Here is a 15,489-nt window from a genome sequence, read left to right as displayed (position 1 = left end):
AGCACACCCCAAAACTCTGTAGAATAGGATTAGCTCAGCATATATAGATGGCTGTTAATGTTTTTTCACACAAAAATGTTTATTCCGTTAACGATTTCAGAAAAAAATATTTAGCATCTTCTGAACCCAAAGAACATAAAGCTAAGAACATCTTATTCTAGTATTTTTAGTGAAATAAAGAGTAAAATGCAAGACTTCTGCATCCCCAAAACAGTAGACAAGTACATCGTCCTAAATGAGACAGGTAGTACTGCAAGGATGCTGTAATCTTTTTACCCTCCAGAGTGCAGAATTCATGAGTGATACAGCTGTGAATTATGTAGGATACCATCCTGCATCTATAAGAACTGCTAATGTCCTTCTTTAGCTTGTTTGTTTTCTTTTGCTGAGGTAGGTTAAGTTCTGCTCATCTGATGCACCCTGAAAAGAGTCATCCAAATAATACCAGAAGAGAACAAATTTGACATGTCCTTTTCTTCCTTTCCACTTGTCTAGCACTTGTTCAATGTCATAAATCACTCTAAATATTTTTATTTTCATTGGTGGATTGATTCTTCAGCTGTTTGTAGTCTTGCAGGTCCTTCCTTATGTGTTATTAAACAAATCAACAAAACTACAAACATTTCACTTTTCCCTACTCAGCTAGTTCTTTGACTCCCCATGGTATTTCATAGTCTTGTAAAACTTTTCTGCTGCCTCATACTGTTGTCGCTGCTGGGTAAAAGCTAGAGATCAGTTGTTAGGCATTAATCTTTTTGCTTCTGCAATTTGGTTTTCCTTCTGTTCTCTTCACATTACAGAGATGTTTGCTATTCATTTTTAGGAGAAATGGCACTAAAATATACATGTGGAGAGCTATACAGACATGTAGATAGATGCTGGTACAACAGTCAGCCAAAGGCACCTTGCTGCTTAAGTACCTCCAGCAATCACTCATGCACTTCTGAGCAATATATCTTCAGTGAGCTTCGTGCTGGCTGGCCTGGGAGGCCTCCCATGCTGGTGCTACATGTGCCACCACCAAAATGGCTCCTTTTTGTTCCTACAGACATTGCACATCTCAGAGCCCTTTTGAAGGCAAGTGGATGTTCATTCTACTATGACTATCATGTCTGTTTTAGTATAGAAAGTTTTTGTGGCAGACTTTGTGCACGTTTCAGTCTTTAAATGCATGGTAAATCTATGAAGAACTATATAGTTCTTGGTTAAGAACTACACAGAGGACTGTGTATCTCTCTGTACGTTGTTGTCTCTAGAGACTTTTAAAACTGCTTGGTTTTGCTGGGATGAGACTGAGCATGATAGGTTGAAAAATATGAATTATTTTGTCCAAGGGAATCCGGGTATTGTAATGATTTTGATCACATCCACGAGTGAGTTCTTGCAGGGACAAGCCTTGAACAAATATTTCCACATTTTCAGTAATGAGAAATCTCATTCTCTGAGACAGCAATGGTTTTCTTGCTTCAGCTGAATGCTGTTGTTGCAAGTCAACTTGTGATACACCCATGTCAATCTTTGAAGTTTTATGTGGAAAGAGAGCATCTGCTTTGGGAAATGATAGAACTGTGGTATCAGGCTCTGCAGGTTTCTCACCTAATCCACGGCAGGTTTTTATTAGGCTTCAGTTTCAGTCCTTGATAGATGCCTGTAACTAACCCTGAAGCTGTTGTGCATGTGGATCCCTAGGAAATGACTACATCTGCCTGGATATGGCACAATCCTCTCACCAGCTAGTCAGCAGGAAGAGATTTTCCCCTTGCTGGTCCAGGACCTTCCTTTCCTATTTCTGCATGGAGAAGTGGTGATACACCGAGAGAAAAGCAAAGCTATGAACACATGGAAATCTCTATTGTTTAAAGGTTTTCCAGCTCCTCTTGAGACTCCTGTGAGTCTTTATGAAATTTGCAAAAGAGTACTTAAGCAGAAAGTTGACGACTGGGAGCCTAAAATACCATCAAGTAGAAATACAGAAAGATTTATTCTTTATGGCTCTGATACAGGAAAACTTTTGTTCTTAACTTAAAGCATGTGGGACAAATCGTACTTAGGTTTAAATGTTTGGACTTATTTTTGGCTTTAACCCTATTAGCTTATGATGCTAAGAGCCAATCATGCTGCTGCAGGACTCTTTGTATGACAGAGTGAGCCCACACTTTAACATTATAGTTTCCAGATTCTCATTCAGAGTTTAAATATATTATGTAGAATTCCATAAAATCACCAGTGTTTTTTGCATGAGGTATAAAATACAGAAGTAAATTTCATAGAAATGTTATTTTTTCAATAAATATTCTGTAACTTGCAGTTTATGTACAGACATGATGAAAAGTTTGAAATATTTGCAGCACACACAAGCAATTTATTGAGTGAAAATTCTTGTTTTATTTTGTAGTCTAGATCAGAAAGCATATATTTCACAAAAGGAAGCAACTGAGCAACTGCACAGCTTAAGTGAGGTGAGTGTAACCAAAAGCTGAAATATGGTGTTACAAATTTTGAATCAAATATTTGTGTTTTGTTAATTCTCAGCTCTTGGAATAATGTAATCACTTGTGAATTTTAGGTTAGCTTTTTAATGAATCATTCTAGTCATGTTTTTGGAGAAAAGCATAATAATGTGATGCAAGACTACTATAATGTTTTAAAAGTTGGAATGAGATTTTAAAAATATTTTAAGTGAGCTATGCTGCTTTTTGTCTGATCAGAAAAGAATTAAACATTGAGTATTGACTAAATGAAATGCCGTCTTGCAAGAACATTTGATTTTTTTCATCACATTACAGCTTAAATATGTTCAACCATCAATTATGTTTTGTTTGAAAATAAGGTCTCAAGGTTGCTACATCCTGTATAAATAAACTGTGAATTGTACAATGTATTCTGAAAGGTAGGCTTGTCAGTAGGAGGGGAGAGTTGGAGGGAAGAGAGAAAGCAAGGAGAGCCAGATAACACCTGTAACACTCAAAATGGGATCTTTTTTCATAGTAATTATGTCAGGAGCACAGCATAAGAGAAGAACACAGAGAAACTGTCAGTGTGACCATGGATGAGCCTGGGCTAAACTGTCACAGTCAAGGCATTTTACGGAAGGCCGAAAACAAGTTGTGCAATTATTGAAAATGGCAAACATTATAAAGCATCTTCCACAAATAAGGGTATCTGCATACTAGCATAGAGCAAACTTAATACTGGAAGATAGTACTGCAAACATGCTTGGACTTAAACAAAGAGCAGACAAAATTTTAAGTGTAGAATAAGATGACAATAAAGGCAGGTGGAGAAAATGAAGTCTATTCCTGTCAAACTATGGAAAACCAGCTTTGTTTCCATAATGAGCCATTGAATATGCCTATTAATAGATGCCTGACTTTCATTAGGAGAAAACCACAATGTTGTGTCCTTTTGAAAGAATTCAGACTTAATTTTCTCCTTTCGTTTAATTATTTCCTGTGCATTTGTGCCATCGTTGTGCAGCTCACTGTTGAAAATCCTGATAATAACTAGGCACTTTCTGTGACCAATATAAGGGAGCATTCTCAGGACTGGTCAAGCCAAATAAGGTCCTGGGAGAAATTACTAAATAATCATTTCTTCTGAGAAGCTCCATTGCAAATTTCACCAGAATTTCCAGAACCAAAATTGGTGAATCATAGAAAATCCTGAGGTCAAAGGCACCCACAAGGGTCCTTGAGTCCAACTCCTGGCTGCACACAAGATTTAAATTACAAGATTTAAAATTCTTGGATTCTAAGGATTCCTTAGCGGTTAAGATAACATATTATAATAAAAACTGTGAGATATTAAAACTGATAAATAGATCACAAAATAAAATGTAAATCATTTATGGGGAATGAGCAAGATCTACATTCTGGTGCTAACTTTCTTTTGCAAAATCTTAGATTGTAGTATATCTCAGGTCTCCTTCAAACCCAAATGGAAATGTGCCGTTAGAAAACAAGTTCCCTTCTTGCATTGGAGAAATTGTTGTCTCTCCTAACTGGTCACCTGTGACATTATTCAAACCCAGGGCATATCTTGTTCTATCTTATAGTTGCTTGTTTGTTCCTCGTAAGGGAAATTTTGAATTGAAAATGTCATTTGCCTCAAGACATGAGTATTGCCCTAGCAGATACCACAGATTTATTTATATTCGTATAAAATACACCTATCTTATTTTAACCTCAACTCTCAGATTAAAAGGCAAGGGAGATGGTTTTGTATGTCACTGCTCTAGCTCTGCTTTTAATTTCCTTACGGTGAGGAAATTGAACAGGCTGATATTTGTTCAGTTTCCTTTCTGTATGAATCACTTCAAAGGCCATTAAATTCTGAAAGCTTGGATTATTCTCTTTCTCTGCCCCAGCTGATTTCATAAATCCAGTAAATCCGTCAATAAACTGGATATAGTGGAATAGCTGCCTTCCTGTCCCGGGGTGGGCAGCAGGAGCAGGCCCAGGGGCAGGGTGCAGCCATCCTGAATATTCAGAAACATTGTGTGGGGAAAGGCAGCTTCAGTTTACCTCGACTGCAGCAAGTCCAGGCTTTTCTGACACTGGGCAGGGTCTATGGGAAGGGGCAGACCCATTCTCTTTCCTTCTTTCCTCAGTTCCTAAATTTACCAGATCTTACATTTCCACAGGAATCAAATGAAACGGGGAGCAAAATTATTTCTAGCAGCAATGGCTCTTTTTCGGCCATTGGTAGCTATTTGCTTTCTCTGGGGATTTGCTGTGAGTGCTGATTAATTAGCGGGCTTAATGGTATCATAGCCCTTGGTGCAACAAAGGAAATTTTGTTGTGCTGTGAGGCTCCATTTGGCACGTTGTTTTCCCTTGGGCTGCAGCTCCCTGGTTATGCTGACTGACACAGTGCATAGGGCTGATGTTACAGGGCCCCATGTAGGAGACCTTCAGCTGGAGAGGCAGGTACTGATAGCACCAATTAAAAAAATTAAATACATTTTTTATATATATATAAAGAGATTCCATGGGACTTGCATTCATTGCCAGAGAATTTTGGTGATAAACGGCACATTTGTTCCTTCAGCGTCGCGTTGTCCAGAGTGATATAACAGTGTGAGTATAGGTGCGTGGTATTTATCTTTAGATATAAGAAGTTATCTGTCATCTCAATAATTCCTTGCCCTAAGGCCTCAACTCTTGATTTTTAATAATCATTTGCTGGAAAGAGAGATGGTCAGTGGATGCAGTCTACAAGCTTGCTGGTTTGTAAAGATGGCTTCTTTACTGCAGGGCTGAACTTCCTCAGCAAATGGTGATCCTTTTGTACCATTTTTTCTCCAGCAGACAAGAGTACGATACTTTAATGACTATGTTTTCTTAAAGCAATAGCAGGAATTACAAATAGGAATGAAATACCACACTGCATCTCTTTCTGTTTTCCTTGGACTTCCTGTAAATGTCTATATTTTTCCATAATCTTTGATCTGCAATAATGCAGGGTTTTGTTTTTTCTTCCTCTAGAGGAATTGGTATAGCTCAAGTTATTTGAATTGTCAATTACTTTAAGAGGACAGCGAATATAAGAAACCCTTTCCCAAGACAATTATAATTGCTTCGTTTTCAAATTTGCAAAATACTGTTCTTAAGAGGTGTCAATATTGGTTTTCTTTCCAATAAACTTAAGGATCCATTTCAAATATTGATATGTCCTTTCATTTCCATCAGCATGAATCAGGAATTATTGCATAGCACAAGTGGCAGGCACCAGAATAAGGTTGGAATGAGCATCAAGTCTGAAGTATTTGAGATGAGGTTGTCAGCTGCTATAACATGCCATAGTTTAAATTTCTCCAGTGATACTGGTTTTCCATGGAAGAATTTACCTAAAATTATGATGGTACCTGCCATGACCCAACATTTCCCTCCCTATGTATTATAGCTGTTTGTATTTGCTTCTAGCATGTTTGCAGGTCCCAGACTGGCAGGATCCAGCTGGCTGCTCAGCCTTTGCCCGTACTTCAGACAGCCCCTCAGAGAAGGGCAAGGCAGGCAGCAGGGTCATCCCTACCCTTTAGTAGGGCCCTCCTGTAAGGAGTAAGATGAGGTTGATGGCATACTCCAGATTCATTTACCTGGTAACATCAAAGTGGTAAAAATTTCTTACTCTTTTTGTCCCTACATCAAATCTCTGTGAAGGGCATATTCAGGAAATTATAGCATGTGTTTCTATCATTATTATAGGTTTTTTGTTTTTTTTTTTTTTTTTAGTATTTGGCAGGGGCTGGAAATTTGCCATCCACCCACCTTCCACAGACGGGTGAAAAAACATCACATAAAACTCAATATAAACCAGCTTGTGAATTACACCACAGGCATTGCTGAAATAGCGTTTAACAATGTAGTCTGTGTGAATGCCCTTATACTGCGCTTGCCATAAATATTAATGTATCATAAGAAATAGTGATGCAAAATGAATGTGTTTTCTTGACTTGGGATTTTTTTTTCAAATGCTGAAGTCCATGAAGGTTAGGTGTTTTTGTCAGTTATTTGTTTATGTTCTCCATACTGGGAGACTTAGAGACTCCCTTGAAAATTTTGGAAAGGTGCTTGCTATCAGCAGTCCATGCGATAAGGTCAGTGCTGGGATCAGAATTCTCACTACTGTGTAAATTGTATAGTTACTGTAAAACACTGCCCATCTGCTGTGGTAACTCCACAGCCACACTGGGTCTAGGTGGGGTGAGAGGTTGTAGAAAATGAGGCTCTATGGGTCATGAAAACTCTTCAAGAACTAGTGGCATGGGTGCCCATTCAAGCCAGCATACTTAGTTTCACAGGGAAAAATCACTTCTTGCTTTTTCAAAACTTCCCTATTTTGAGGTATCTCCTTGAAAGAGCTGCTTTCCAGTCCCTTTTCACTGCCTGAATTCTATAAAAGGATCAAGGCTGAAAGTCTTCCCTGCTGTTTTCATTCAAATTAATTTACCTTCCTTAAGAAAAAAAAAAAAAAAAAAAAGATTGGCTTATAAAATTCTCGGGCTTATAAAACAGCTGTATTACAATTAAAATAATGTACAAATATATTAAGCTACTTACTAAATAGGTGATATATTCTTACACAAGAGAAATTATTCCAATAAATAAAAGAGCATTTTAGGGTATGAACTTCAGGAATATTTTTTTCTGTTATGACTCAGATATATATTTTTTTTTTCAGAAAATGCTCTTTACAAATATGTACCATTTGTGTGATTTAACATTTTATGTATATTCTTAATGCACCAGCTGTGTGATTATTAAGACAGCCTTGTGTGTTTTTGTTTTAAGCTGCAAGCTGTATTTCCCTTGAGAAAGGGGAGCTGAATGCACGGGGTATCAATAGTGAGTCATTTCGCCCAGTTGGATGGTGATTAGGGCTTTCACAGCGTTTACATCACAGCAAGATGCTTCTGTCAGATTGCACAGCTGAATATCGCATGCAGCACTAAAGATTAAAATGAGAAATGGACCAAGCACGACACAGTAGCTGGAAGTGATGTTATAGATAACGGGTCTCATTCCCATTGATTTGTCTGCAGCAAGTGACAATGATCTGCCAATTTTGCCTTTGCAGCAGATAGGAAATGATCTTTTTGCCCTGTAGAAGCAGCAGCCGCCTACATAAAAGCAACGTCTACATAAAGAAGTATCTCTAAAAAGCCAATCAAAAAAAAATCTCTTCCAAGAATCCCGTGAGGGAGTGTGTTCTCAGTAACTCTTTGTTCACTGCTGTGTACTGCACAATAGGCTGGAGAGGGATACCTTTTTTTTTTTTTTATGAATGGTGAATGGGGAGGGACATAATATCATCAGATCGTGATGTCAGCCCAATGAATGAAATACTTGCTTAGTGTATTGCTTCAAGACCAAGAAAAGGGACACCATCTCAATTTGCCTTCCTAGAATAAATTGTCTTTTGCTGACGATGTCATCTTTCCCACGTGTCACGAATAATCCATTTAAATTGGGACTTAAATAACCAGAAGTGAGGAAACTCGTGGAATAGTGCGTGTTTGTTCTCTTGCACATCCTCTCAGAGCTGCTAGTGGAACACCCCTTTGCAGGCGCTTCTGATGGGCTCAGTGAGTTGAAGAGCTATCTCTGTATTTTGTTACTCTCTATCTAGCCCAATGTTCTGCTTTTGTCTGCAGAATTCTTTGTTGAAGCTACAAGCCCTCGAAACCGATCTGTGCTCTGCATTTCTGCCAACCCAGGAGGAAACTCCTCAGCTGCCGGCACCCAAGGATCCAACCCCTTCATCAGTCCAAACCAGTGTGCATCCTGATGGGGCCAGTTGTGGAGGTAAGGGATCGTGTCATGATGTGCTCTCATTTGCAATTATAAGAAAGCCTTGTGATTTGCAGTTCAATCTCAGATTTGCAGTCCTCCGGGAAACAGTGCAGAGCTAATGCAAAGCACCATTTCCTGATGCAAATGCTATGTAATGCAAAAAGGGATGATACCTGTTAAAAGAGCAGAAAGGAATGTCTGGAGTCCTCTGTTTTTCTGCAAAGGAGTGGTACTTTTCAGATAGATTTTAGGAATCCCAATTCCTTTATTTTCAGTTTAATTTGTTCAAGTAAATTTATGCTCTTTATTTCCTATGTCTGTATTGTGTGAGATCGTCTGCCATATCATGTAATTCTATTTTTGTCATTCTTTTGTCAGACCAATATCACTTCATTTCTCCTATTATTGATTTTAGTTTAATGCATCAGCAGAGAGATAGTGAAGGTGAGTTTTACAGCATGTGGATTTTAATAATTCATGAGGCTTTATTTAAAATTACCAATATGGGCAAATTGTGGTGTGTTATCTTTCCTTTTTCCTCAATATGGAAATCAGTCCTTGCAAATAAATAGCCCTAAGGCTCCGCACTATTTTTGTCAATTCATAGCTTGTAGTCATTGGGCTGGCAGAGTCGTGATGCTCAGTAGAAGAGGAATCACTGTTTGTGAAAAATAGGTCAAAGGCAATATGACTAATGCATCTCACAGACAAGTGACATGAATACACAAATATCTAAATTGTTGACCACATATGGTCAAAATTAAGGCAGATAGGTAAGTAATCCCTTTGCAATTGACATTTAATGTCTGAATAAATGCTAGATTCAGAACTTATTTCAGAAACTGCTTATAATTTTCAGCAAGAAATAGCAGCAAGTTATTTACCTAAAAAGATCACAAATTACAGTATTCTACTTAAGATGTTCTACAGTTTCAGGTTTGCATTGGACAATTAAAGAAATGGTACGTAGAATCCAAATTATTATAAGACAGAAGGAATGTAAAGAATACTAAATATCCTGTTGTACTGGGTCTTCATTCTTTTAGCTTAAAAAATTGGTGGTTTTGCACAGTGAGGCAAACACCTTAATGGCTCTTGGATACAGGTATTTAATTTTGCAACAGTGCTATTCCTTGATGTGGATCTGAGGCAGAGACAAATCTGTATGTGCTGCACAGGTAGAGACATTTTGCAGCTCATCCAAAACCTGCACTGACTTTTTCCTTTATGGCAGGGTGAGTTTTATTTCCTTTTCCTGTCATTTACTAACCTATTTTGTTCTGTTAGTTTCATAATATATTGCTAGGATGAATTGTTAGGCTTCCTTTGATTATTTTTATTATTTTTTCTCTTCTAATTTGATTCTGTTTTAATTTAAAGTGTTAGTGAACCCCTACTCTCTATCTCTTATGTGCCTATCTCCCTCTACACATGCGAATATTGGATGATGTAGCGTTTCTCTCTTGTAGTTCAGAGCATGCTCTGTAACTCTGGCAGTTCAAACTTCTGCTTTAGATAAAGCTTACTTAGTTAATGGATTTCAGTGGATTCTCCTTCCTGGTAACATCTGTGTTATGGTTAGTTTGCTTGTTTTTAATGACTTTCTATTTTTTATAGATAGAGCCAGTTTTAATTCTGTCTCTTAAATTACTAATGAAATCTTCTGAAAGATGCAGTTTAGGTACAGTTGCCACGTGGGACTGTTTGTTATTTTAGGTTGAACTTGGACAGAAGTCCAGAGATTTGCACCAAGCTAGAAACAGACTTTCAAGGACGTGCCATATATACTATGTCCCTAGTAGTAGCCTTTGCTTAGTGAATAAGGCAATAGGAAAAATTATTTACATGTACAGATGTGTTATTTTAAATATAAATATGACTGTGTAGTGCATTTCATTTCTGTTATTTCATGTCCCAGACAACAAAAAATTCAAAAAACATATGTATTTATATGTGTGGTGAATGAAACAAGAACAATTAATTTTAAGTGATTAATAGTAACTCTTGCTGAGAAATATCACCAATTTCCAGTTTACTTTTGGATATGGAAAAAAATCTTGAATTAGAGCTGGCAAAATAAGACTATACAGAATTGCAAGGGGGATTATTAAGCAAGGTTTTTTAAAGGGAAAAAAGAAAAGCAGATTATAAGTTAGAGTTTTGCATTCAATGCGTCTGTGGTGTAGTATGGTAGGGACTAAGTTCTTGGGTCCATACCAAAGTGGTATAGTTTCCTTAGTCTGCAAGCTTTAGTAGAGTGATGCTGTCAGGAGGACCTGGTGCCAAGGAAGAGGAAGTGCCTTGGCCTTTGCGAAATCTACCTGGCAGGCAGGTTGTCTCCTTTTCATCTTGCTAGCTGGATAAAAGGACCTCCTCAAATGTTGTGCAGCTCTGTTTCATTTTACACTGGGGTTGCTCCAGCCACTACTCATCCTTTGCATTTACCTTGCAGAAGTGTTTAGCTTTGAGGGTGTCCTGTTTTGTAATTTCTGAGACTGGGTTTGGCCCACTAAAATGGCCTGGTTGTAAATGTGCAAAGGGGCAGATGTCTGTGACTGTATGGTTTATCAGTAATACAGAATGCCTCCTGAAAAAGGAGAAATCTTCAGTCCACTGGAAGTCAGAGTTCAAATGCTGGAAAACAACACTTTTGTTTGCAGAACAGCTTTTATTCTAGTCTTTATTACTGTATGTTGTCTGTGTAAATAATTTCCTTTGACTGGTACAATATTGTATCCTTGCCTTCTCTCAGATGTCTTCCTGGATCTATCTCAGAAAGGACTTGAATCTCATACTCTGTTTAGAACTTTTGGGAGTTGCTCTCATATCTTGGAGAGATGAATTTGACCTACAGAGCAGGAAGTATCTAGAGGAAAGATGTATGACAAAGAAAGGAGCACTTTCTTTGCTTTAATATATACCTTTTGGTCTCATGGGGAGAGCTTTTTATGAGGATATGGAGTTTCTCCATAGAAGTATAATCTGTTTTCAAGCAGAATTATCTGATAGAGAAAATATCAACTAGGTTAGATTATCTTCACCCATTTTACCCACTGAAGGGTGAGGAAGAAGATTCAGTGGTCCTCCCTATTAGTATACCCAGGAACAGTCAGGGGAAGATGAACACTTGGTATTCCATGGAGGTAGGCTCTGTAATGTGCCCATCAGCTTCCTTGTTAGCCATGAGTAGAATCAGTGTGATAAGGTTCACCAGTTCCTACTTTTTCAGACCAGAATAACTTATTTTGATGTCTAGCTTGACCATTTCTATTAAAAAAATCTTACCTTTGGAACACCTGAGGTGAGGTTTCCATTGATAGCCAAAGACAATATTAACATAGTATTGTTAGCGTGACTCCTCCAAGTAGCAGTCACTGTACGTTACCTTGAATAACTACTGTGAATGTTATTTTTTGTTTTTGCTGTTTCATATCCAGTGTTCTTCAGACCTGTATGTATGTTATTGGCAAAACTTAATGAAATTCTCCAGGATACTGCAAGTAACACTAGAGATACTTAGCATCAGGAAATCCTGTATTTCTGTTCTGGTTTTCTCTTGACCAAGGGACAAAATGCTAAATTAGAAAATTAAGCTTGTTTTGTATATTTATCTTCTGGCTTCAGGAATGTGGCTTTCTAAAGCAAAGAGATTTATAAAATTTTAATTAGTGCTTCTTTTCTGGGAAACTCTTAATCTTTATATTATACTCCATAGTTTACAAACACACCCACCTACCTTCTCTTCTGGAATTTAAAGATACTGTATGTCAAGTCAGTAACTCTCCTTTCTATTTTCTCATCCTCAGTACTATGTTCAACCTGTACATGGTACTTTGTTCAACTATTTGCTATGTTTACTTTGACTACTTAGTCTTTTAGTATTTCTGTATGTATAGATTTGTATTTATCTGGGTAACTAATATCTTGTGAATGACCTTCAATCCATATTGTTTTATGTTTTTATTTGTTTGTTTGTTTTCTAGAGCCTTTACCTGCACAGAGAGACTGGCAGAATGACATGGACAGCAGCCCACAAGAACATCACTCCCTAGGGACCAGTCGGCTCCTGTATCACATTACTGATGGAGACAATCCTCTTTTGTCACCGCGCTGCTCTATCTTTAGCCAAAGCCAGAGATTTAATCTAGACACAGAGTCTGCCCCTTCTCCACCAAGTGCTCAACCTTTCATGACGTAAGAAAATATATTTTAATTCTTACATATTTTAAGTAATTTTTGTACAATGCGTGATCTCTGACTCTTCGAGTTTCTCAGTTACTTCTATGTCATATATAAGAAACTTTCATATTATACAGTATTTCAACGCGGTTAATTTGCAATACTGGAAATGGGATCTAGCATTTTCCGTAATAACACAGTACAGCATTGTTTGAAGTCTTTGTTAATTAAAGTTAGCAATGACAGTTTTAAAGGTTATTTAGTAGTTTCATAAGTGAGCTTAAGGTAGAGGGGATTATCAAGGTACTAAACAATAAAAAATTCATCTGTAATAGAACTATAGCTTGTGTCATTCACTAGGTAGGAGGAAAGTCATAGAATATATGAACAGTCCATATCAGAAACCAGGGTGTGAGTGTCAGTCAGGAACCACACTTTCATAAAAGCTTATGTACATAACTCAGTCAACTGTGTATAAATAATAATCAGACCTATTCACTTAAAAAAATCAGAAACTAAATTGCTTTCAAAATGCTTATTCCCAGAAATAAACTCCCTGGGTTTACTTCTACAAATCATCTTATTGTCCTTGGAAGATATGTGAAGTAAGATGCTGCTTTTAAATGGAAGTACTGGATCAGTTTGTGACCTACTAAATTAAACTTGAAAAATATTCAAAAATCCCACAATTAAGAGAGAGAGAGAGAAAGAAATATAGTAAACCTATTACTATATCCTAGGGGTAACCTCAAGCAAAAGCAATTATTTTATGCTTACTTTGTAAAACTAAAACTAGACCTATGAAAGAATCTACCTGCCAATTCCAAAGTGCTAAGAAAGTGTTAAGTGTGCCTGAAAAAAGGCACAGTCCATTTTAGCCATTTTTTTTAATCAATCTGCTATGTGTTCGGCTTTTTCAGACCAAGGAGTTCTTCTAGATGTAACTGTGAAGAGTGCAAAGAACCACAAACAATAGCACAACTTACCAAGCATCTTCAGAGTCTGAAGAGAAAAATCAGAAAGTATGAAGAAAAGTTTGAGCAAGAAAAAAAATACCTGGTAAGATAATCACTGAAAAGATAAAGGGAAATACTGCAAAAGGCAGGCAGGAATCCCAGTGTATTTAAAATTATGCAAAACAAATTATGAAATTATGAAATTGGAAAATAATTAATGAGGGAATGTATTTCATCATCTTTCAGTATATTCAGTAGTGCAGGGACTAATTTGCATTGCCTTTGGATTATCTTTGTTAGAAAATATGCATTTTCTAGCTGTGTGAGAAGTGCAAATCAGTTAAACATAGCTGATAGACTTGTAAACCAAAATGGTTCAGAAGATGAAAAGCTACTTATTTACTTTGTGGATGAAGTTATTTGCTTGGAAACTTTTGTTCTGCCATGCAGATTCCTTCTTTCAGGCAGATTCCTGTAAACCTCCAAAGCGTAACGTCCAATGGAAGTTGATGTAAGAAATAAGAGAAATAGGAATTGTGAGGTGTTACTGATGGGGGATGTTTGAGGCTCTGTGCAGTGTATTGAAGATCATTGGTCATCATCAAGCTAGTTCTGTGTAATGTGAATTGTGTCGTATAAACATATAAAATATCCACGAAGCTAAGATGTGTACAGTATGAAACAAGAAAATTTGTGATATGTTATAACCATGTTAAAATGAAAATGGAGCAAATTGTATTATTACTTTGTGATCTCATTAATGCCTGCAAACCTAAACATACATCTGTGAATTGTACTGCCCTGTGGTCATCATATACTCCTAGGAGTAAAATTTCATATTGAAATAGTCATCACAATGTGAAAAAAGTTATTTCAGAGGCTTTATTTTGCAAAATTTCTTTGCCGTTTAAAATATCTGAGTTTTGAAATTGCAGTGTAAATTGATTTTAATCTGGAAGCATTTTAAATGCAAAGAAAAAAATGATATACAAACCTTTTGTTGTTGTTTGCTTTTGAAATCACTCCGTTGCATGTTTGGTTTTTGTTTGTTTGTTTTCCACTTAATTAGTTAAGCAGTTCAGTTGAAATGTTTAAAGTGTTGTTTCCCAAGAGAATCCCTGTTGTGAAGCAGTTAAGGCTTATCCCTGCAAGGTGCTTCATTCAGTTAACATCCTGCACATCACCTAGGAACATGACCAACATTAGGTATTTGACCAGTCCTTTTGCAGTCACTGAGGTTACTTACCCAATTAGTCAATGAAATGTTTTTTTTTTAGAATCAGAGCCAAAATACTCATACCCTTGTAGTGCTGTGCCACAATGAGGAGAGAGAAGCCATGATAAACTCATGCCATGACCAAGCCAAACGGTCTGTGCAACACTATGGTATAGTGGAGCTGGAACTATGGATATTTTAGCACAGTATGTGGATAGGTTTTAATGCGTTTGTGCCTGTTTTTTTTTTTTTCTGATTGTGTAATCCTTACTTCCCTTTTTTCTTCCTTTTTATTTTACATTCAGCCTTCACATGGTGACAAAACTTCAAATCCTGAAGTTCTAAAATGGATGAATGATTTGGCCAAAGGTCGCAAGCAGCTCAAAGGTACATAATAGCATCTCATTTCACTTTCTTGCTGAAGCATTTGGAAGCAGCATGAATGCACCTGGAATGTTTTAAAGTTAGTTTTCTATTCTTGATGCTTGGCTTATTTTTCACTTGTGCATGACAGTAAGTCTCTTAATGACAACAAAGGTATTAGGTGACATGACTTGCCTTGATTCCCGGTGGCAGGGGTTAATATTAGGTCAGTTAATCCTCATAACAAGGGTAAAAAGGTGAAGGGGAAAAGACGTGATCTGTCCCTCATAAATGTCAACATTCATGTAAAAGGCAATGTTACTGAGAATATTTTCTGTGTATGCTGTTGCAAGGTCACTACAATTAATGTAAAATACTGAATGACAGAGGTAAAAGCTTCTTTGTACAGGAGGAGCAAAAAGTTTCTTTAGGACTGAGGTTACAGAGCTTTAAAGCTTTTATTTATTTGATCATAAAAACA

General features: G+C 37.1%; 1 protein-coding gene across 4 annotated transcripts in view; it reads left to right on the top strand.

The window, feature by feature from the left end:
* The window catches only part of FAM13C (family with sequence similarity 13 member C), a 130,715-nt gene that overhangs the window by 99,750 nt on the left and 15,476 nt on the right, over positions 1-15,489 (top strand). For all 4 annotated transcript variants that reach the window (XM_084526150.1, XM_084526151.1, XM_084526153.1 and 1 more), the window contains 5 exons: positions 2,396-2,459; positions 8,156-8,306; positions 12,278-12,488; positions 13,394-13,532; positions 14,951-15,032. In XM_084526150.1, coding sequence (XP_084382276.1) covers positions 2,396-2,459; positions 8,156-8,306; positions 12,278-12,488; positions 13,394-13,532; positions 14,951-15,032 — 647 coding nt within the window. The remainder of the gene's footprint in view (positions 1-2,395; positions 2,460-8,155; positions 8,307-12,277; positions 12,489-13,393; positions 13,533-14,950; positions 15,033-15,489) is intronic.

The sequence above is a fragment of the Aythya ferina genome (genome assembly GCF_964211825.1).
Source record: "Aythya ferina genome assembly, chromosome: 7".
NCBI classification, from domain to species: Eukaryota; Metazoa; Chordata; class Aves; order Anseriformes; family Anatidae; genus Aythya; species Aythya ferina.
Note: the sequence above shows the minus strand (reverse complement) of the source record. Positions and strands in the feature narration are given on the sequence as shown.